This window comes from Dermochelys coriacea, chromosome 7, assembly GCF_009764565.3.
Source record: "Dermochelys coriacea isolate rDerCor1 chromosome 7, rDerCor1.pri.v4, whole genome shotgun sequence".
NCBI classification, from domain to species: domain Eukaryota; kingdom Metazoa; phylum Chordata; order Testudines; family Dermochelyidae; genus Dermochelys; species Dermochelys coriacea.
Genome location: NC_050074.1, coordinates 43,792,317 through 43,816,331, shown reverse-complemented (window position 1 = coordinate 43,816,331; position 24,015 = coordinate 43,792,317). Strand labels below are relative to the sequence as shown.

Genomic DNA, 24,015 nt, shown 5'->3' with positions numbered 1-24,015 from the left:
TAATCAGTGACCGGTCCTCTTCATTATTTGCTGCTCCATCACTTCATTAGTGATGATTTTGTTTTCTTCCAGGTCATTAATAAAAACGTTAAACAGCATAGGGCCAAGAACCGATCCTTGCAGGACCCTATTAGAAACACACCCCTCAATGAGTCTGTATTCGCAAAAAGAAAAGGAGTACTTGTGGCACCTTAGAGACTAACAAATATATTTGAGCATAAGCTTTCGTGAGCTACAGCTCACTGCATCCGATGAAGTGAGCTGTAGCTCATGAAAGCTTATGCTCAAATAAATTTGTTAGTCTCTAAGGTACCACAAGTACTCCTTTTCTTTTTGGTGAATACAGACTAACACGGCTACTATTCTGAAACCTCTCCATTTACAGTTACATTTTGATACCTATCAATTAGCCAGCTGGTAATCCATTTATTGTGTGCCATGTTCCATTTTATAGAGACAAGGTGCAGAGTAAGAGAAGAGCTCTGTGTAAGCTTGAAAGCTTGTTTCTTTCACCAACAGAAGTTGGTCCAATAAAAGATGTTATATCACCCATCTTGTGTCTCTTTGTATCATGGGACCAACATGGCTACAAAACACTGTAGACAACAATGCTAATTTTCTATCATTCTTATTTCTTAATCAAAATGTCATGTAGTATCAAGTCAAATGCCTCACGGAAGTCTGAGTATATTACATTAACACGATTACCTTTATCAACCAAATGTGTAATCTTACTAAAAAAAAAAAAAAAAATCACATTAGTTTGTAAGGATCTCTCTTGTATAAATCCATGTTGATTTGCATTATTTACATTACCCTCTTTTAATTCTTTATTAATCGAGTCCCTTTTCAGCTGCTCCATTATTTTGCCCAGAACTGATGTCAGGCTGACAGGCCTATAATTACCCAGGTCATTCTGCTTATCCTCTTTAAAAATTGACACACTAGCTTTCTCCCAGTCGTCTGGAACTTCCCCAGTGTCCCAAGAGTTATTGAAAATCAACATTAACAGTTCAATGAACTCATCAGCAAGCTCTTTTAAAATTCTTTGATGCAAGTTATCTGGACCTACAGATTTTAAAAAGTCTAACTTTAATAGCTTCTGTTTAACCTTATCACCATATGATGAGACTATATCATCTGTTTTTTCCCCAAATACAAAACAAATATTTATTGAACACTTCAGTCTTTTGAGTTATTATTGATATTTCTACTATTTCCATCTAGTGAACGCATACCATTGTCAGGATTCTTTTTGTTCCTAATATATATATATTAAAAAACTTCATTGTCCTTAACTCTGCTGGCCATAGATTTCTCCTTGTGTCCCTTGACTTATTTATATTCATTACTATCAACTTCCCCTTTCTTCCATTTGTTATATATCCGTGGTTTTCAAACTTCTGTACTAGTGACCCCTTTCACATAGCAAACCTCTGAGTGCGACCCCCCCCTTATAAATTAAAAACACTTTTTTATGTTTCACATCATTATAAATGCTGGCTGCAAAATGGGGTTTGGGGTAGAGGCTGACAGCTCATGCCCCCCATTTAATAACCTCACAACCCCCAGTTTGAGAACTCCTGTTATATATTACTTTTTATTTTTTACAATTGCCTTTACTTCCACTCTAAATCAGATTGTTTTTTAACCAATTCAGTCTTTTTCCTTAATTGTTGCTTTTTGGACATCTAGTAAGGTGTTCTTAAATTATTCCCAATTATCATTCACATTTTTCTGATTAAATTCTTCCTACTAGCTGTTTGGGTCATAATTGTTTTCAGGTTCATGAAACTGGCTCTACTAAAGCACCAAGTATGTATATTACCGGTCTGGGCTTTATTCTGCTTGCACATTATAAATGCAATCAAGTCTTGATCACTTGTACCTAAGCTAGCATTAATTTTTAGGTCTGTGATCAGTTCCTTTATTAGACAAAGTATAATAAAGAATTCCCCAGTGTTCACTGCAATGCTTTTCACGTTAGGAAATTATCTGCAATGTTTACAAAATTGCTAGGATGTTTTAGTCTTGGCAACATGAGACCTCTAACATATGTCACTGAAATTGAAGTCCACGGTGATCATGCACCTTTTCTTTCTACACTATGTAGATAGATGCATAAGGAGATGGTCATCTTGTTCCCTAATGTGGTTTGGTGGTTTGTAGCAGACACCAACTAATACGCCATCTTGTGTTTTATCAGTTAGCACATTTATCCATAAGCTTTCAATATCATTTTCGTCCGAGTTATCAGTGACTCAGCAGCAGGTAGCATCACTCCCCCTTCCCTTTTGTCCTCTCGATCCTTCCTAAATAGGTTATAACCATTGATTTTAACATTGCAATCATGCAAATTATCTTGCCAGGTTTCAGTACTACCAACTAGGTTGAATTTATGCTCATATGAGCAATTCCAGTTCCTCTTATTTTTTACCCAGACTCCAAGCACTGGTGTATAGGCAATACAAGAATTTCTTCTCTTCATGTCCTTTGCTTCCTTGATTAATTTTGTTCTCATCTTGATTTTGAGCTCATTGCTCGTATCTTCCCTCTTTTTACCCTCTCCTTTTGCTATTAGTTTAATACCTTTCCTGACTATTCTAGCCATCCTGTCTCCAAGGAGATTGGTTCCCCTTCTACTGAGGTGGAGACCATCCAAACTATACATCACACTCACCTCATAGAAGGTGGACCAATGTTCTACAAAACCAAAATACTTCACCTACATCACTTACCTAGCCAGTGATTCACATCCAGAATCCTCTGCCTTCTGTCTTCCCTTGCTTGTGGGACAAGGATATCGGAGAAGATTGCTTGGCCATTATTCAGCATGTTTCCGAGTTCCCTGAAGTCATCATCTATCTGTGAGATATCCCATGACAGTATCATTAGTGCTGGTATGAAACATCACCAGTGGCTCCTAGCCCATTGACTTCAGAAGCCTATCCAGTCTTAGGGTATGTCTGCACTACGAAATTAGGTTGATTTTTGGAAATCTGTTTTATACAGTCGATTGCGTATGTCCCCACTAAACTCATTCAGTCGGTGGAGTGTGTCCTCACTATCGCATCAACTTATGGAGTGGTGCACTGTGGGTAGCTATCCCACAGTTCCTGCAGTCTCCGCTACCCATTGGAATTCTGGGTTAAGCCCCCAATGCCTGATGGGACAAAACGTTGTCGCAGGTGCTTTTGGGTACATGTTGTCAGTCACCCCTTCCTCCGTGAAAGCAACTGCAGACAATTGTTTCATGCCTTTTTTCCGTGCAGCCGCCATGCTACGGCAAGCATGAAGCCCGCTCAGCTCACTGCTGCTGTTGTGTCCTGGCTGCTGCCGTCAGCAGACGGTGCAGTAGGACTGCTAACCGTCGTCATCCACTGCAACTCTGCTCTCCTGCTCTTGTAAATGAGCTCAATCTCAACAGCAAATTTCTCCATGTTGTCATCATCCTCCATTTCCGCTGCAACTCTGCTTTCCTGTTGCCATGAACCCACCTCGCAGGTCCTCTCATTGTTCTGTATAAATATCTATTCTCGTGGCATCCGTCACCATCCACCGCTTCCGCTGCAACTCTGCTCTCCTGCAGACGCCATACCACAGCAAGCATGGAGCCTGCTCAGCTCACCGCTGCTGTTGTGAGCATTGTAAAGTCTCGCGCATTATCCTGCAGTATGTGCAGAACCTGCAAAAGCAGGCGAGGAGACGACGACAGTGCGATCACGATAGCGATGAGGACACGGACACAGACTTCTCTCAAAGAACGGGCCCTGGCAATTTGGACATCATGGTGGTAATGGGGCAGGTTCCTTCTGTGGAACGCTGATTCTGGGCCCGGGAAACAAGCACAGACTGGTGGGACCGCATAGTGTTGCAGGTCTGGAATGATTCTCAGTGGCTGCAAAACTTTTGCATGCGTAAGGGCACTTTCATGGAACTTTGTGACTTGCTTTCCCCTGCCCTGAAGCGCAAGAATACCAAGATGAAAGCAGCCCCCACAGTTCACAAGCGAGTGGCGGATAGCCCTCTGGAAGCTTGCAACGCCAGACAGTCGGGAATCAGTTTGGAGTGGGTAAATCTACTGTGGGGGCTGCTGTGATCCAAGTAGCCAGCGCAATCACTGAGCTGCTGCTATCAAGGGTAGTGACTCTGGGAAATGTGCAGGTCATAGTGGATGGCTTTGCTGCAATGGGGTTCCCTAACTGTGGTGGGGCGATAGACGGAACGCATATCCCTGTCTTGGGACCGGAGCACCTTGGCAGCCAGTACGTAAACTGCAAGGGGTGCTTTTCAGTGGTGCTGCAAGCACTGGTGGATCACAAGGGATGTTCCACTGACATCAATGTAGGGATGGCCGGGAAAGGTACATGACGCTCGCATCTTCAGGAACTCTGGTCTGTTTGAACAGCTACAGGAAGGAACTTACTTCCCAGACCAGAAAATTACCGTTGGGGATGTTGAAATGCCTATAGTTATTATTGGGGACCTAGCCTACCTCTTAATGCTATGGCTCATGAAGCCATACACAGGCAACCTGGATAGTAATCAGGAGCTGTTCTACTATAGACTGAGCAAGTGCAGAATGGTGGTAGAATGTGCATTTGGATGTTTAAAAGCTCGCTGGCGTAGTTTACTGACTAGGTTAGACCTCAGCAAAACCAATATTCCCATTGTTATTGCTGCTTGCTGTTTGTTACAATATCTGTGAGAGTAAGGGGGAGACGTTTATGGCGGGGTGGGAGGTGGAGGCAAATCGCCTGGTGGCCGATTATGAGCAATCCGACACCAAGGCGATTAGAAGAGCACAGCTGGGCGTCCTGCACATCAGAGAAGCTTTGAAAACCAGTTTCATGACTGGCCGGGCTACAGTGTGACAGTTCTGTTTGTTTCTCCTTGATGAAAACCCGCCCCCTTGGTTGACTCTACTTCCCTGTAAGCCAATCAACCTCCCCCCTTTGATCATCACTTTCAGAGGCAGTAAAGTCGTCATTGTTTCAAAATCATGCATTCTTTATTAATTCATCACACAAATAGGGGGGAAAACTCGCAAGGTAGCCCGGGAGGGGTGGGTGAGGAGTGAAGCATCCAGTTGGGTGGTGGATGAGGGGAGGAGGGAAGGACAAGGCCGCACTACAGTTCAAAACAAGCAAGAGATGTCAAGAGTAACAAGAAGGGTTTCTTCAGGTATGTTGGCAACAAGAAGAAAGCCAAGGAAAGTGTGGGCCCCTTACTGAATGAGGGAGGCAAGCTAGTGACAGAGGATGTGGAAAAAGCTAATGTACTCAATGCTTTTTTTGCTTCTGTTTTCACTAACAAGGTCAGCTCCCAGACTGCTGTGCTGGGCAACACAAAATGGGGAAGAGATGGCCAGCCCTCTGTAGAGATAGAGGTGGTTAGGGACTATTTAGAAAAGCTGGACGTGCACAAGTCCATGGGGCCGGACGAATTGCATCCGAGAGTGCTGAAGGAATTGGCGGCTGTGATTGCAGAGCCCTTGGCCATTATCTTTGAAAACTCGTGGCGAACGGGGGAAGTCCCGGATGACTGGAAAAAGGCTAATGTAGTGCCCATCTTTAAAAAAGGGAAGGAGGAGGATCCTGGGAACTACAGGCCAGTCAGCCTCACCTCAGTCCCTGGAAAAATCATGGAGCAGGTCCTCAAAGAATCAATCCTGAAGCACTTAGAGGAGAGGAAAGTGATCAGGAACAGTCAGCATGGATTCACCAAGGGAAGGTCATGCCTGACTAATCTAATCGCCTTTTATGATGAGATTACTGGTTCTGTGGATGAAGGGAAAGCAGTGGATGTATTGTTTCTTGACTTTAGCAAAGCTTTTGACACGGTCTCCCACAGCATTCTTGTCAGCAAGTTAAGGAAGTATGGGCTGGATGAATGCACTATAAGGTGGGTAGAAAGCTGGCTAGATTGTCGGGCTCAACGGGTAGTGATCAATGGCTCCATGTCTAGTTGGCAGCCGGTGTCAAGTGGAGTGCCCCAGGGGTCGGTCCTGGGGCCCGTTTTGTTCAATATCTTCATAAATGATCTGGAGGATGGTGTGGATTGCACTCTCAGCAAATTTGCGGATGATACTAAACTGGGAGGAGTGGTAGATACGCTGGAGGGGAGGGATAGGATACAGAAGGACCTAGACAAATTGGAGGATTGGGCCAAAAGAAATCTAATGAGGTTCAATAAGGATAAGTGCAGGGTCCTGCACTTAGGATGGAAGAATCCAATGCACCGCTACAGACTAGGGACCGAATGGCTCGGCAGCAGTTCTGCGGAAAAGGACCTAGGGGTGACAGTGGACGAGAAGCTGGATATGAGTCAGCAGTGTGCCCTTGTTGCCAAGAAGGCCAATGGCATTTTGGGATGTATAAGTAGGGGCATAGCGAGCAGATCGAGGGACGTGATCGTTCCCCTCTATTCGACACTGGTGAGGCCTCATCTGGAGTACTGTGTCCAGTTTTGGGCCCCACACTACAGGAAGGATGTGGATAAATTGGAAAGAGTACAACGAAGGGCAACGAAAATGATTAGGGGTCTAGAGCACATGACTTATGAGGAGAGGCTGAGCTGGGATTGTTTAGTCTGCAGAAGAGAAGAATGAGGGGGGATTTGATAGCTGCTTTCAACTACCTGAAAGGGGGTTTCAAAGAGGATGGCTCTAGACTGTTCTCAATGGTAGCAGATGACAGAACGAGGAGTAATGGTCTCAAGTTGCAATGGGGGAGGTTTAGATTGGATATTAGGAAAAACTTTTTCACTAAGAGGGTTGTGAAACACTGGAATGCGTTACCTAGGGAGGTGGTAGAATCTCCTTCCTTAGAGGTTTTTAAGGTCAGGCTTGACAAAGCCCTGGCTGGGATGATTTAACTGGGACTTGGTCCTGCTTTGAGCAGGGGGTTGGACTAGATGACCTTCTGGGGTCCCTTCCAACCCTGATATTCTATGATTCTATGATTCTATGAAAACGTATTGAATGACAGCCTTCTGTTGCTTGGGCAATCCTCTAGGGTGGAGTGGCTGGGTGCCCATAGCCTCTCCCCCCCCCCCCTGTGTTCTTGGGCATTTGGGTGAGGAGGATATGGAACTTGGGGAGGAGGGCAGGAGGTTATACAGCAGCTGCAGAGGCAGTGTGTGCTCCTGCTGCCTTTCCTGCAGCTCCACCAGACACCTGAGCATGTTAGTTTGCTCCCCCATAAGCTCAGCATTGCATCCTACCTCCTCTCATTGTGCTCCTCCCTCTTGTCCTCGGGTTCATTTCCTGCTTTCCTGGACTCTGCCGTAGTTTGCCTTCATGCATTCTGCTGAGCTCTTTCAGTGTGGGAGGACTACATAAGCTCTGAGAACATGTCATCGTGAGTGTGTTTTTTTTCATCTTCTAATCTGCGCTAGCCTCTGAGATGGAGATAATAGGGGGAGCGTAGAAACATTTGCAGCTGCAGGAGGAAAAAAAGAGAGAATAGTATTTAAAAAGATACATTTTAGAGAACAAAGGGAAGACTATTTCACACTGAATCAAGCGATTCATATTACATAGCACATGTGCTTTTGGTACAAGGTCGCATTTTGCCTGTTATATTGAGTGCCTGCCGGTTTGGTGTGAGATATCACACACGCTTGGCTGGGCAACAGAATTCGGCTTGCAGGCAGCCATGATAATAAGGCAAAGGGTTTCAGCTTCCTCAACCTTCATATCATATGGGAATGGTTTCAAACAGCAGCGCCCTCCTTTCCCATACCAATCAAAGCCCTTTGGGTTGGCCATTTAAAAGGAGGTGATGTGGTTTTAGGGTGCATATGCAGCACAACACCCCCCCAATTCTCTGGGATGATCACTTCACCCCCTCACCGTCCCTCCCCCGCACTGCATGGCTAGTATCAGGGAAGATCCCTGTCAGCCAAACGCGAACAGCTCAGCATGAATGGGCCTCCCCCCACCGCGTGGCTAACAGCGGGGATGATTTCTTTTCAGGCAAAGGCAAACAACCCAGCAGGAATGGGCACCTCTGAACGTCCCCTTGGCGTGGTAAAGTGTCCTACCATGGAGGACGGAATAAGGCTGCCCTCCCCAGAAACCTGCTGCAAAGGCTTTTAGAGTACCTCCAGGAGAGCATCGTGGAGTTGTTCCTGGAAGATTTCCGCTCCATCCCCAGACACTTTAACAGACTTTTCCAGTAGCTATACTGTCCGCGAATGCATCCCAAGTCTTCAGGGCAAATTACTCATTAAACACGCTTGCTTTTAAACCCTGTATTGTATTTTACAAAAGTACACTCACCAGAGGTGCCTTCTCCGGCTTCATGTTCCGGAAGCCTGGGTTGGGAGGGTATTGGCTCGAGGGTGATGAACAGTTCCTGGCTGCTGGTGAGAAGGGATTCTCCGCTTGCCTGCTCTGCGTCCCTGTTGTAGCCTCTGTCCATCATGCCCTTGGAGATTTTGGCATATATATTGGCATTTCATCTTTTGGAACGGAGTTCTGCCTGCACGGATTCTTCTCCCCATACAGCGATCGGATCCAGTACCTCCCGTTTGGTCCATGCTGGAGCTCTTTTGCGATTCTGGGACTGCATGGTCACCTGTGCTGATCAGCTTGCCATGCTGGCCAAACAGAAAATGACATTCAAAAGTTCCTGAAGCTTTTCCTGTCTACCTGGTCAGTCCATCTGAGTTGAGTGCTGTCCAGAGCTGTCACAGTGAAGCACTCTGTGATAGCTCCCGGAGGCCAATACCATTGAATTCCGTCCACACTACCAGCGAGGTCGATTTTAGCGCTAAATCCCTTGCCAGGAGGAGTACAGAAATCGATTTTGAGCCCTTTAAGTCAACAAAACAGGCTTGGTCGTGTGGACAGGTGGGCAGGTTAAATCGACCTAACGCTGCTAAATTCAACCTAAACTCATAGCGTAGACCAGGTTTTAGAGTGACGTCTCTTGTCTTGGGTCTGGAAAGGCAGCACACTGTCCTGTTGTCCACCTGTGCCTTGCAGAATGTTTTTTAATTCTTCTGAGTATTGAATCTACAACAAGGATTGTCTGTGTTCCTTGGACAGTTGGAGAACTTTTTGCGGGCAAGCTTGATTTTCTTACAGTTTGGGCCCAACTGCCATCCGCATGTGTATCCCATACATCTTTCCGTTCCCTTGGACCTCCAAAATCTTGAGAGGTATCTTCTATAGTTTTCATGTTAAGGACCTGGTATCAATTTGAAACGTCTAGCTATGTGGAATTCTTCCCGGTCATCTTCTCTCTAGCAGCCACGGCCTGCCTATCCTTATCTGTCTCCAGCTATGTAGAATGCTGCTTTGACCTCTTTCCTCTGGTGGTTATGAGCCACCAGATCTCCTATGACTTCCTCTCTCTCTGATTCCTCGGAGGTCAGATAGATGATCATGATGATCCCTTCTGCCTTCAAGTCTCTGAGTCTAGGCCAGTGCCATTTTTCCTTGGTGTTTCCCAAACCTGGTTGTCTCCTCAACTTCTCTGATTCTCAGTAGCATCTCAACTTGTCCCTCCAATCCTAGAATCTTTTCCTCCAGCACAGTCAACAACTTGCACTTCATGCACAGGAAATCTCTTCTGTCTTCAGGCAGGAAAGAGAATACGTCCATTGCAGGTCACCACCATTGTTCCATCGCTGGCCATCTTAATATCACAAATAGTGCTGAACCTGGAAAGAAAATTTGCTCTGAAACCACCCCTGTTAGTTGCCTCTATTGGTTGGACCCTTACCATCTTTGACAAGGCACTGATCAAAGTTCCAAAGCCGAGAGCCTTGCAGCCTTTAGCAAGGCATCTTGTTTACTCAGGGCCCCATGGCTCTGCTATGCAGCCCATACAGAGAGAATAAACAGTCATAGAATCATAGAATATCAGGGTTGGAAGGGACTTTAGGAGGTTATCTAGTCCAACCCCCTGCTCAAAGCAGGACCAATCCCCAACTAAATCATCTCAGCCAGGGCTTTGTCAAGCCTGACCTTAAAAACTTCTAAGGAAGGAAATTTCACCACCTCCCTAGGTAACACATTCCAGTGTTTTACCACCCTCCTAGTGGAAAAAGTTTTTCCTAATATCCAACCTAGACCTCCCCCATTGCAATTTGAGACCATTACTCCTCTTTCTGTCATCTGCTACCACCGAGAAGAGTCTAGATCCATCCTCTTTGGAACCCCCTTTCATGTAGTTGAAAGCAGCTATCAAATCCCCCCTTATTCTTCTCTTCCGCAGACTAAATAATCCCAGTTCCCTCAGCCTCTCCACATAAGTCATATGTTCCAGTCCCCTAATCATTTTTGTTGCCCTCCGCTGGATGTTTTCCAATTTTTCCACATCCTTCTTGTAGTGTGGGGCCCAAAACTGGACACAGTGCTCCAGATGAGGCCTCACCAATGTCGAATAGAGGGGAACGATCATGTCCCTCAATCTGCTGGCAGTGCCCCTACTTACACAGCCCAAAATGCCATTGGCCTTCTTGGCAACAGTGGCACACTGTTGACTCATATCCAGCTTCTCGTCCAATGGAACCCCAGGTCCTTTTTTGCAGAACTGCTGCCTAGCCATTCGGTCCCTAGTCTGTAGCGGTGCTTGGGATTCTTCCGTCCTAAGTGCAGGATTCTGCACTTGTCCTTGTTGAACCTCATCAGATTTCTTTTGGCCCAATCCTCTAATTTGTCTGGGTCCCTCTGTATCCTATTCCTACCCTCCAGCGTATCTACTTCTCCTCCCAGTTTAGTGTCATCTGCAAACTTGCTGAGAGTGCAATCCACCCCATCCTCCAGATCATTAATGAAGATATTGAACAAAACGGGCCCCAGGACCGACCCTTGGGGCACTCCACTTGATACCAGCTGCCAACTAGACATGGAGCCATTGATCACTACCCGTTGAGCCTGACAATCTAGCCAGCTTTCTATCTACCTTATAGTCCATTCATCCAACCCATACTACTTTAACTTGCTGGCAAGAATACTGTGGGAGACAGTGTCAAAAGCTTTGCTAAAGTCAAGGAACAACACGTCCACAACTTTCCCCTCATCCACAGAGCCAGTTATCTCGTCATAGAAGGCAATTAGATTAGTCAGGCATGACTTGCCTAGTCTCCCACTTCTTATGACACTTACTTTTTTTAAAATGTGGAGAATGCACAAGGATTGTTAGTATGATCAAGTATCTGCTGCTATAAATGTAGTTAAACTTACTTGCAAGAGTCCTTTCCATTTGGTAAGAGTGAAGTATTATGTCCAGTTTCCTGGGTGGCTTCAGCACGATGAGAATTTTTACTTGTGCTGGGCAACTTTGATGAAAGAGCTTTTTGAATTTTGCTGCTTTGGAGTTGTCCAACTGATTTCATTGTCTGCTTTGCTTTGGCTTGACCAACTTCTGGTACAATAGACTGGATCAGCTCCTGTTTGGTCCTATTTCTTATTTATATTCTTTTGGAAAAGAGATTTTTGAGGAACACTGTATATGCTCTCTCTGTTGCTACAATTGAACACCTGGTATACCAGCTATCACCAGTATCTTCCTTACTTAATTATTATGTTTGTTCTAATACTCAAGTACTTGTGATTTATTTTGTAAGGCTGTATTTCCTTTTAAACAGATAAATCACTGTGGTGCAAATCTTATTAAAGGGCTGACATCATCAAAGCACACTTTAACCACGATGAGTGTTCGGTTTTCAGCAACCTCAATGAAAGTAAGTGCAATTTCCCAAGGCTGGCAATTGTTTAAATTATGTCCAAAAATATTGCAATTGCAGGTGTGTTTATCTGAAGTCATGTCTTGCTGTGTCAAGTGTTACTATTAAAGCCATATGACTGAAGGGTCCTATATTATCTTGAGAAGTAATGTCATTTTTATAAATCGGAAGGAAATGTTTATTATCTATGTACCAACTCTTTAACTAACAGCTGTCTTTACAAATAAAATGTTGACAGATTTTAAAATATCTTTATCAGAGCACAAGGGAACTATAGTTATTAGTCCATAATGGTATACTTATTTCTTGCTTCAGTTTCCTGCACTCTAATTGACTGAAGGGTGTCTGACAATTGTACTTGTTTCTCAATAATCGTAGTGTTCAAGCAGATTCTCCGCTTGGATTGGCTACTGCTGTCAGAACTCCCCATCCATATGCCCAAAATAAGCATAATTCTTGTAGTTTCAAACCTGTCAGTCCAGATTAAATTCTATTAAATTTAATCTGAATGAGTTACTTTAACACTTGCAAACGTTCCTTATTGAACTGTTGCAAGACTTGTTTTGAGAACTATTAGTTTTCCCTGAAGGCATAGTTGTAGTGTTTTAATAATGTTCTTTAATGTCTGTCTTAAACAGGAAATTCTAGTGCCTGAGGCCTCTGAATTTGACCAATGGGAGCCAGAGGGTACCCTTTCAAGTTTTCCTGTGATTGCAGTTATCCCAACATGGAAGACTTTAACAACTTTAGATATGAGTCACAATTGTATATCTCAGATTGATGATTCAGTGGTAAGACCTCATGGAGCTTAGTCTTCAAGACATTTTCTTGTTTGGAAAAAATGCACAGTGAGCATCCTGTGGAACAATCTAGATAGCCAGCAGGGCTTTAAATTTACATAGGAAACTTCCATTTGTCTAGAGGATTTCCATTTGCACTCATATTTTGCTTTTAACTTAAATTGTACATTGACAATCTAAATCACAGAAAAAGCAATATTTTTTGGAAGCAACTTAAGCAGTGAAATTGCAGGTTTGTTTAACTTCAGTAGTTTCTGCTCCCAGGCAAAGCAAGGGCAGCGGCAAATGCAGTGTCTGTATGCAGCATTTTGTGTATATGATTAGTTGAATTACAGGAATGCTGTAGATCTTCTGAAACTTTTATGCTTCAAACTAGTTTTATTCTTAACCCAGTTATATAAAACAAAATCCCATTCTGGGCTAGAACTTACTGTATGTTACAGACATTTACTTATTGGTGTTTAAAGGCAGCCTTGAACACCACCAGTTAGAGTAGCATAGTTGACAGTGACTCACTATGAAAAGTCTTCCAAACGTAAAAACCACATCCTAAGTATTCAGTCAAGACATTGCTTCCTTTGTTTTCCTTTCCATGCTGCTTCTGCAGTTCCCAAATTAAAGATAATTAAGTAAACTATGGGGTTTTTTTATAACTGTCGCTGCTATAATGTCTGTGTGCCTCACAAACACTAACACATTTTTCCTCACAACCAATGTGTGAGACAGGAAAGTAGTTATCCTCATAACTCAGATGGGGAACTGGAACACAGATTAAAGTGACTTGTCCTAGGTCATGAAGTCTGTGACATAGGCAGAAAAGAATCTGGATCTCCTAGATCCAAGTCCAGGGCCTTAACCACAATGCATTTCTTCCTCCCTTCAGTGTTTGCAAAGACTGATCTTTAGGGAGATCAGAATCAAAACAAGGATATAATGCAGGCAGTATAACATCAAGTCTCTGAATGAGACAGACTTTAATTCTGCAATATGAATGATTTTGAAGGTAAGGGTATATATGGGATCTAGAGTTTATTGTGGCCCTATAAATGTTTCCTTGAGGTATTAAGTTGGTGCATGAATTGTAGACATAATCATAGAATATTACGGTTAGAAGAGACCTCAGGAGGTCACCTAGTCCAATCCCCTGCTCAAAGCAGGTACAATACCAACTAAATCATCCCAGCCAAAGCTTTGTCAAGCCGGGCCTTAAAAACCATAAGGATGGAGATTCCACCACCTCCCTAGGTAACCCATTCCATTGCTTCACCACCACCCCTAGTTGAAAGAGTGTTTCCTAATATCCAACCTAGACCTCCTCCACTGCAACTTGAGACCATTGCTTCTTGTTCTGTCTTCTGCCACCACTGAGAAGAGCCTAGCTCCATCCTCTTTGGAACCCCCCTTCAGGTAGTTGGAGGCTGCTATCAAATCCCCCCTCACTCTTCTCTTCTGCAGACTAAATAACCCCAGTTCCCTCAGCCTCTCCTCGTAAGTCATGTGCCCCAGCCCCCTAATCATTTTCGTTGGACTCTCTCTAATTTGTCCACATCCCTTTTGTAGTGGGGGGATCAAAACTGGATGCAATACTCCAGGTGTGGCCTCACCAGTGCCGAATAGAGGGAAATAATCACTTCCCTTGATCTGCTGGCAATGTTCCTACTAATACAACCAATATGCCATTGGCCTTCTTGGCAACAAGGGCACACTGCTGACTCATATCCAGCTTCTTGTCCACTGTAATCCCTTTTCTGTAGAACTGCCACTTAGCCAGTCAGTCCCCAGCCTTTAGCGGTGCATGGGATTCTTCCTTCCAAAGTGAAGGACTCTGCACTTGTCCTTGTTGAACCTCATCAGATTTCTTTTGGCCCAATCCTCCAATTTGTCTAGGTCACTCTGGACCCTATCCCTACCCTCCAGCATATCTACCTCTCTCCCCAGTTTAGTGTCATCTGCGAACTTGCTGAGGGTGCAATTAATCCCATCATCCAGATCATTGATAAAGATGTTGAACAAAACCGGCCCCAGGACCGACCCCTGGGGCACTCTGCTTGATACCGGCTGCCATCTAGACATTGAGCCGTTGATCACTACCCATTGATCCCAACAATCTAGCCAGCTTTCTGTCCACCTTATAGTCCATTCATCTAATCCATACTTTTTTAACTTGCTGGCAAGAATACTGTGGGAGACTGTATCAAAAGTTTTGCTAAAGTCAAGATGTATCACATCATCCGCTTTCCCCATATTCACAGAGTCAGTTATCTCATCATAGAAGGCAATCAGGTTAGTCAGGCATGACTTGCCCTTGGTGAATCCATGTTGACTGTTCCTGATCACCTTCCTCTCCTCCAAGTGCTTCAAAATGGATTCCTTGAGGACCTGCTTCATGATTTTGCTGGGGACTGAAGTGAGGCTGACTAGTGTGTAGTTTCCCGTGTTCTCTTTTTTCTGTTTTTTAAATATGGGCATTATATTTGCCTTTTTCCAATAGTCCGGGACCTCCCCCGATCACCATGAATTTTCAAAGATAATGGCCAATGGTTCTGCAATCACATCAGCCAACTCCCTCGGCACCCTTAGATGCATTATATCTGGACCTATGGACTCGTGCACATCCAGCTTTTCTAAATAGTTCTTAACCTGTTCTTTCACCACTGAGGGCTGCTCACCTCCTCCCCATACTGTATGGCCCAGTGCAGCAGTCTAGGAGCTGATCTTGTCTGTGAGGACCGAGGCAAAAAAAGCATTGAGTACTTCAGACACTATGGTGCCTCCCCCATTCAGTAAGGGTCCCACACTTTCCCTGACCACCTTCTTGTTGCTAACATACTTGTAGAAACCCTTCTTGTTACCCTTAACATCCCTTGCTAGCTGCAACTCCAGTTGTGCCTTGGCCTTCCTAATTACACCCCTGCATGCTTTAGCAATATTTTTATAGTCCTCCCTAGTCATCTGTCCAAATTTCCACTTCTTGTAAGCTTCCTTTTTGAGTTCAGGCTCACCAAAGATTTCACTGTTAAGCCAAACTGGGTACCTGCCATATTTGCTATTCTTTCCGCACTTCAGGATGGTTTGTTCCTGTGCCCTCAATAAGCCTTCTTTAAAATACAGCCAGCTCTCCTGGATTCCTTGCCCCCTCACATTAGCTTCCCAGGGGATCCTGCCCATCAGTTCCCTGAGGGAGTCTAAGTCTGCTTTTCTGAAATCCAGGGTCTGTATTTTGCTACTCTTTCTTCCTTTTTTGCGGCTCCTGAACACAACTATCTCAAGGTCATTGGTGCCTAGGTTGCCACCCACTTCTACTTCCCCTCCCAATGCTTTCCTGTTTGTAAGCAGCAGGTCAAGAGGAGCACGGTCCCTAGTCGGTTGCTCCAGCACTTGTACCAGGAAGTTGTCCTCAACACTTTCCAAAAGCTTCCTGGATTGTCTGTGCATTGCTGTATTGCTCTCCCAGCAGATGTCACGGTGATTGAAGTCCCCCATTCGTACCAGGGCCTGTGATCTGGAAACTTCAGTTATCGAAGAAACCCTTGTCTACCTCATCCTTCTGATCCGGTGGTCTATAGCACACGCTCACCACGACATCATCCTTGTTGCTCTCGCCTCTAAACTTAACCCAAAGACTCTCAACAGGCTTTTCTCCAGTTTCAAACTGGAGCTCTGAGTAATCATACCGCTCTCTTACATACAATGCAACTCCTCCACCTTTCTTTCTGTACCTGTCCTTCCTGAACAGTTTATACCAGGAGTGGGCAAACTTTTTGGTCCGAGGGCCACATCGGGGTTGCAAAACTATATGGAGGTCCAAGTAGGGAAGGCTGTGTCTCCGCAACCAGCCTGGCCTCCATCCCCATCTGCCCTCTCTCGCTTCCCGCCCCGACTGCCTCCCCTCAGAATCCCTGACCCATCCAACCGCCCCTGCTCCTTGTCCCCGACCATCCCCTCCCGGGATCCCCACCCCTAATCGTTTCCCCAGGATCCCACCCCCTATCCAACCGCTCCTTCTCCCTGTCCCCTGACTGCCCCAACCCCTAACCACACCCCTGCCCCCTGACAGGCCCCCTGAGTCTCCCACACCTATTCACCTCCCGCTCCCTGTCCCCGACTGCCTTGCCCCCTATCCACACCCCCACTCCCAACAGGCCCCCCCGGGACTCCAACATCTATCCAGCCCCCCCTGCTCCCTGTCCCCTGACTGCCCCCCGGGACCTCCCACTCCCCACCCCCATATATTGCCGGAGCCAGCCACGCCACTACACTGCCTGGCAGGAGTGGCGGACCAGAGTGCTGGCGGCACAGTCCATTGAGGCTGCAGGTGAGGGGGGGGAGAACTGGGGAGGGGCTGGGGACTAACCTCCCCGGCTGGGAGCTCAGGAGCTGGGCAGGATGGTTGGGCCCACGGGCTGTAGTTTTCCCACCTCTGGCTTATACCTATCCATGACAGTGCTCCAGTCACGTGAACTGCCCCACCAAATTTCTGTTGTTCCAGTCACATCATAGTTCCTTGATTGTGTCAGGACTTCCAGTTCTTCCTGTTTGTTTCCCAGGCTTCTTGCGTTTGTGTACATGCACCTAAGATAACTAGCTGATTGCCCTACTTTCTCAGTATGAATCAGGAGGCTTCCCGTCTTGTACCCTCCTCCTTGTGTTTCCTCCTGGTATCCCACTCCCCCATTTACCTCTGTGTTTAGGTCGCCATCCCCTGGCAAATCTAGTTTAAAGCCTTCCTTACTAGGTTAGCAAGCCTGCCTGCAAAGATGCTCTTCCCTTTCTTCATTAGGTGGATCCCATCTCTTCCTAGAAATCCTTCTTCCCGGAACAACATCCCATGGTCGAAGAATCCAGAGCCCTCTCTCGAGCTGACTCTTGCAATTTTTAGCTTTATCTGGACTGCTGCATAGCCCTAATACGCATCCCTACTAAGATGAAACATCTCAAATGAACTTGGGCTGTAATAATTGGCTTAATTGGGAGACAGCACATTAGTATTGAGTATGAAGCCAGAATTTCAAAGTAGAACTTGACCTCACTTCTCAAAGTAAAGTTAATGTTTTTTTCAAGAAGTGCCTGGTGCCGCTTAGATTGCTGAACTACCATATTGTGAGTGAGTGTTTTTTGGTTTTGCTCTTTTTACATTAGAGACTCAGGACATAGAAATGTGCCTTTTTCTTAATCATTAATCAGGTGACAGCCTGAAAAATGTGGGCCGATTGACAGAAGCAAAAGGGCATTTTACTGCATAAAACCATTTCTTTTCTTCCAGAAACTAATTCCGAAGATTGAATTCCTAGAATTGAGTCACAATGACGTGTCGCTAATAGAGAATGTACAGGTCAGTGATATTATTGAGGATTCACTTTTGTCTCCGAAGTCTTGGGATGTGAGAGCACAGAGCTGCTTTGTTTGGACTCTGTGTTGGCTGCCTTTCTCATGCATAGTGCATTAACTGTAAAGATTACATTTTGACATCATTAAAAACAATTTGGGCTGGCTCCCTCCATGTCCATGTTCCACCATATACTACTTTCAGTCCTCCATTTTCCCTCTCCTGTATTTTTTTTTCTTGTTTCACCAGCTCCCCTGCAGTTCTTATCACTTTGCATGGCAGCCAGCTGGCAATGAAGGCAATGTGGATCTGTAGAATTGAGCCAGGGGGATCTCTCCCTCCCTACATGGGCCCACATGGGTAAATGATACCATGCACAAATTTTTTAGCAATGCTGGCTAGTGTGCAATTTAATCTTGCACACAGCTGGGGTGAGCCTTAGCACAATGTCTCCAATAGATGTTGTTGTTTAATTTGACTGAATTGGTGTGTGATGTTGCTGTTGTGTTCTGGTGTTGCAGCATCTTTACAACCTCATTCATCTGGACTTATCCTACAACAAACTTGCATCATTGGAAGGTGTTCATACAAAACTTGGGAACATCAAAACTCTGAATTTAGCAGGAAACCTTCTGGAAAGGCTATGTGGCCTTAACAAACTGTACTCACTAGTCAACCTGGATCTTAGCAGCAACAAAATAGATCAGGTAACTGATTAACTTCATTGCAACAATAAAATTAATTTTAACACATTGTCCTTCAGGTTATGGGCAATTGGTTTCAAAGTTAAAATACGGATATAATAGGTTTTTGTACTTGCAGCATTATTATAGTTTTCCTGTTGTATTCACCATATACTTTAGTCTACACATTTATACATAAGCTCACTTTCAAAGAATGCAAATTTGAGTGACACCTATATTTATATGCAAATATTTTCAGATTGACGAAATAAGAAATATAGGAAGCCTTCCATGTTTAGAAAAGGTGGTCTTATCCAACAATCCTTTGAGCATCATTCCTGATTACAGGACCAAAGTGCTAGCCCAATTTGGGGACAGAGCCTCAGAGGTAAGCCACATGGAATTTTTATTTGAATTCAGTACCTAAAAATCTTTTTATTTTCTAAAATCTGTAGAGAAAACAAGTGGCTAGTTCAGCTTTTTTTGCACAGCTGTTAAATTTGCAAAAATTCCTTTAAATGCTTGCTATGTGTTGTAGAGGTTTTCTGTTTTACAGAATGAAACCAACTTACTCCTGGCATATCATCTGTGGGAAGAAAACTTAAGGCCTTGTGTGAATAGAGAATCAGCACATTTACATTTGAACACAGTGTTTGCTAGAAAGGTGTGAAAATAGCTTTTCAGGCATTTTTGAATTTGCATTGAAACTTGTCTCAGTCCTTTCGGAGTTAGGGTTGGGAGGTCTGGTTTTCCATGAAAAGTAACCCTACAGATGTACTTAATTTGCCATTATGGTACCAGATTACTTTAAATGTTTGTATTGGTATAAACAGACAATGGTCAACTCAAAATAGTGGTGGTGTCTTGCTTCAATCAGTGCATCATTCTTTCAGTATTGTTGTTGAGGCTTAACCAAACAATTTGTCTTTATGGATTTTCTTCAGGTCTGTTTGGATAATATCAGTACCACAGAAAAGGAACTTGACACTGTAGAAGTGTTGAAAGCTATTCAAAAAGCAAAGGAGGTTAAGTACAAACTGAATAACTCTGATAAGAAGGTGAGTTTTTAAGAGGAGGAGGATCGGGCTAGAAACCATGCGAGTAAAACATGGACAATGTGGTGCTTGGGGGAAAAAAAAAAACTTGTAGAATATCTTAGACTTAAATAATATCTCAAATTACTCTTGGATCTATTTGGCTTACTAATGAAGCATCTATATTGTAACAACTTCTACAAAACATGCTTTGCTTGCTTGTTTAATGTCTGATGAACTTTAAATGCAGCAATTTTGCACATTTTTCCTGTTCTGTTCCTTTAACTGCAGTAATGTCTTCTATGCCTTCCTTTCTGTGGTGGTCTAGCAGATGAGGAGAAGGAGAGATAGATAGAATGACTTCACAATATACCAAGTGGCTAACTTGATGAGAAGCACGGCTGTGCTGGTCCATGTTATAAGTTGTAAAGTCCATTCAAAGATGATCACTAAAAACAATTCCCACTGATTGTGCAGTAAAGTATTAAAATAATTTTCTGAAAGTCCTTCCCTCTTGGCACTGGTGGGAGTTTCTTTGATTTTTTTTTTTTCCCTCGGGGAAACAAAGGTGAGACTGTCCCACCTCTGAACTGTGCCTGCACTGCAAGGTAGGAGGGCAATTCCCTTGCTCGGGTACACGTACTCACACTTGCTCTCATTGAGCTAGTGCAAGTATAAACAGAAGTGTAGCTGTGGTAGCATTGCTAGCAGCAGAGTGCATACCCACCAGTTTCTGGCTCTTTTGTACTTGTCACATCTCAGCTGTGCTTCTGCTACCCATGCTACTACTGCTACACTGTCATTTGTACTCAATGAGAGCTAGTGCGAATGTGTACGTCGGGGCAGCCAACCTGAGCATGAGAAGGAGCCAGAATTTACCAAATTTGCCAGAGCCACACTAATACGTCAGCAGCCCCCTATCAGCTCCTTCCACTCCAACCTGCAGCACCTCCTGCCCGCTGGCAGCCCCACCAATCAGTGTCTCCCACTCTCTCCCCACTCCTCCTGCCCACCGTGATCAGCTGTTACGCGGTACACTGGAGGCTCTGGTGGGGAGTGGGGGAGAGCAAGGGCATGACAGACTCAGGAGAAGGGGTGGAGGGGCAGGGCTTGGGGCAGATTAGGGGGTTGGGCACTGAGCACCCCCAGGCACAATAGAAACTTAACATCTATAGCTCCAGCCCGGGAGTCGGTGCCTATACAAGGAGCCGCATATTAACTTCTGAAGAGCTGCATGTTGGCCACTTCTGGTGTATATAAACAGGGGAAGCACACCCCTCTCTTGTAGCGTAGACATATCCTGCATACCTCTCACCTGCTGTTTAAAGTATGTTTCAGGTTTGCACTTTTGACTGTGGCTGTGAGGCCAGTTATAACCAGACTGTCCAGACTTAGCATTAGAAGAACTAGCAGAAGTTGCTCTGTCCTTTTAGTCACTCATCTGACTTGTGAAATGCACTATTCCATCAGTCTAGATATAACAACTGGTTAATATTATCAGTATAATCAAAATGGCATTTTCCAGAATGGATCCTTATAACAGGATTTCACTGTTACAGAAAATTAAAATATAGACTTGAATGGATGTGAACTGAAAATTGTTAATGACAGCTGAGCTTTCACAGAAAACAAGCCATGTGATTATGTGGATTTGTTTGAGTTCTTGGATCTAATATTTGCTCTGTATGTTTGTTAGGGGTGCTAGATTCTTGTTTCTTTAACCACTACATACTTTCTTTATTAGATCAGTGAGGACTCCAGGCTCACTGCTGCCAGCTCCAAATCAAACTGTTCTCTTACAGTTCATCCTTCCTCTTCTTCTCTGCCTCATCCTGTCAGCTCCAGCCAAGGTAATCATGTATGTATCATGCTGCTGGGCTGAGCCTCTTGGTCCTGTTTTTCTAGGCTGCATTGGTATACATGAACTTTATATACTGAATATGGGGCTTTGTCAGCATCAGTTGAAGCATAAAGGGAAACGGGTATTGTCTCAAATATCTCAGTTATATTTATATTGGCAAAATTCTGACCTGTAGTTTTCCTCTGGTGGTGGTAACTGGGGTAGCTTGTAGCATAAACCTGGTGCAAATCTTTTTACCACTGTATCTAATCCTGCTCAAATCACTGGTGGAGGATTACACATCCAGGTTTTCCTAATGTAGACAAAGCTCTAGTGCCCTAATGGCAAACGTGTATGTACAGCGATGCTTTAAAATGGTTTTTCTTCCCTGTTTGGTGTTGGGATATTAAGAGGGCATTGATGTGTTGGTAGGTCCCATGTTGCTTTTTGACAAGAGACAGTTAAGTCAGGAAACCAGAAAGAAGGTAGAAAAAGAAGGGGAGCAGAGAAAAACATCCATAGTAATATTAACTTGAGGGTTATCACACTGATTCTAACCCAGTGATCTCGGTATACCCATTGTGCCAAAATCCTTTTGACAAATGTTCATAAAAGCAAACCCACTGCATAAATAGGTCATACCCAAAAAGGCTTTGTGCTCTGTATACTGATTTTGCAGCAGCCATTAACACTATTTATAGAGCTATGCTCATTCCTGCTGATTTACAGGAATGCTGATGCGTGACTGAGGATAAGTGAACATCACTAGCTTTTTTGGCTTCAGTTGAGTTAGAAACACAGAAAATGATTAAATGGAAACACATGGTAGGGGTTAAGATTATTTCTAATTCCTTGAGATGGTATTGCAAACAAGGGAGTATGTCAATTGTATGGGTTGGGATGGGAAGCAGTTGACCCTTTTCCTGTAAGCATTTTAGTCCGGGTGAGGGAGGTGGAAGTGTCCAAAGCTCGTGCTCCTATTATGGGAAAGAACAAGATGTTACCAACATTTCTGCAAAATCTCATGGGGTTTCCCCAACATCATCTTCTATGAGAAGGCAAAGATTGTTATGATAGCACTCACATGATTATTTGTATGTGACCAATAGGGGAACCGACATCTCAAAGCAGACTCTGTTACCTTTTCATGTACCTCACCTAACCTTTCAATCTATTTTAGATTTCTTTTGTAATCTACAGATAAAATGCAGTCAATATTTCTAAACTCTGGGCAGCTGCTACTTAATTTGTGTTCGGTATTTTGATTCTGTAATTGCTTTTCCAAGTACTAAAGTATTCCATATTCTAGGTCATTGCTTGAGAGTGGAGTTTTTGTTATAGCTTTAGATGTTATCCATGAAGAAGTAAAAGGAAGGTGGGAAATAGCTGCAAAAATTGGAATTAAAAAATTGTTGGGAAATATTTAGGTTTATTCTTTTTCCTGTTGTAAATGATTAGGAGTATGTTAAATTGTGGACTGAAAGAACCGGAGACTTATTAACTGAACGGATCAGTCATCTTATAGAAATTTGCTGCAAGAAAGGTAGTGAAAGGATTAAAATTTATTTACCTTAAATCTTTAGTAAGTTGTTCTAGTAACAAGATGGGAAAGGCTAAAATTAAAAAAGAAAAAATTTTGGAAAAGAAGTCCAATAACACAGCTGGCTACTATTGGAGTCAATTTATAAGACTTAATAATTGTAAGGATTTGGGCATCCAGAAAGGGGATTTTTTAAATCTTACTTGATTTTAAGAATTCTAGTTAGAAATTTTGAAATATGCAATCTAATTATCAGTTTCACTGTTAGGCTTGGAACTACCAAGAACTGAACTGCACTCCCTGACGCATTGCTTTTATGAGCTGTATTCTTTGCTGTCTTTCAAGACAACATCTGCTTCCATGATATATTAATCACATTAAATGTTACAGTAAATTGCTTATGGGAGAGATGTAAGTAGGTAGACAGGAAACAATATACCAGAAATAATGCTTTAGCGGCCTCTTAGATACTTTTGTTCCCTAAATAGTTAAAGCAGTGTTTCCCCTGAGGAAATAACTTTTTTCATCTGAGTTGGGAAAGAATGTTTGATTTGACTTTATGATCTTTTAAAGCCGATCTAGAAAGTTGCATCCATAACTTCTATGCAAGGCCTGTACGTCACATCAAGAATTATAATATCAACAAATGGTCCAGGAACATTCATTTCTAATCATTAATTAAAAGTATTTATATGAAGTGCTGATATAAAACAATCCTTATTATTGGTAGCATTGAAAAATTGATTCACTATATCACGTGAATAAACACTATTAATATTACACAGAGCTTCCCATACAACCCTTGCTTATACACACTCAGGCAAAGTAGTTTGGACAGCTAATCCTTGTGTAACTCAAATCAGCTATTCTGAATCAGGTAAAATAACAGTTTAGGATTAGTATTTGGAATACCAGCCACATTTGAGTTATCTAAGCATGTGTGTATGTGAAGGGTTTGGATTTGGTGGGATTTTGTAGCTGTAAACTAATAAACATAAAGAGGTGAGAGAGAATCTCAAAGGAAGCACTGCATTTTTCAGTATTGCTCTACCAGCCAATAAAGGTTTAAAATACATTATTCTTCAGATA

The 24,015-nt window shown here is 43.6% G+C and overlaps 1 protein-coding gene across 6 annotated transcripts in view; it reads left to right on the top strand.

The window, feature by feature from the left end:
- NISCH (nischarin) overlaps nt 1-24,015 on the top strand; it is a 64,482-nt gene that overhangs the window by 24,990 nt on the left and 15,477 nt on the right. For 4 of the 6 annotated variants that reach the window (XR_005293883.2, XM_038408968.2, XM_038408976.2 and 1 more), the window contains exons 7-13: nt 11,605-11,700; nt 12,342-12,494; nt 17,767-17,835; nt 18,351-18,536; nt 18,772-18,900; nt 19,457-19,570; nt 21,291-21,396. Coding sequence is in view for 4 of the 6 variants with exons in the window: in XM_038408968.2 (XP_038264896.1) it covers nt 11,605-11,700; nt 12,342-12,494; nt 17,767-17,835; nt 18,351-18,536; nt 18,772-18,900; nt 19,457-19,570; nt 21,291-21,396 (853 nt within the window). In the remaining 2 variants the exon portion in view is untranslated. Of the gene's footprint in view, nt 1-11,604; nt 11,701-12,341; nt 12,495-17,766; nt 17,836-18,350; nt 18,537-18,771; nt 18,901-19,456; nt 19,571-21,290; nt 21,405-24,015 lie in introns of all 6 variants that reach the window. The other 2 variants (XR_005293885.2, XM_038408970.2) reach the window with 2 other exon arrangements.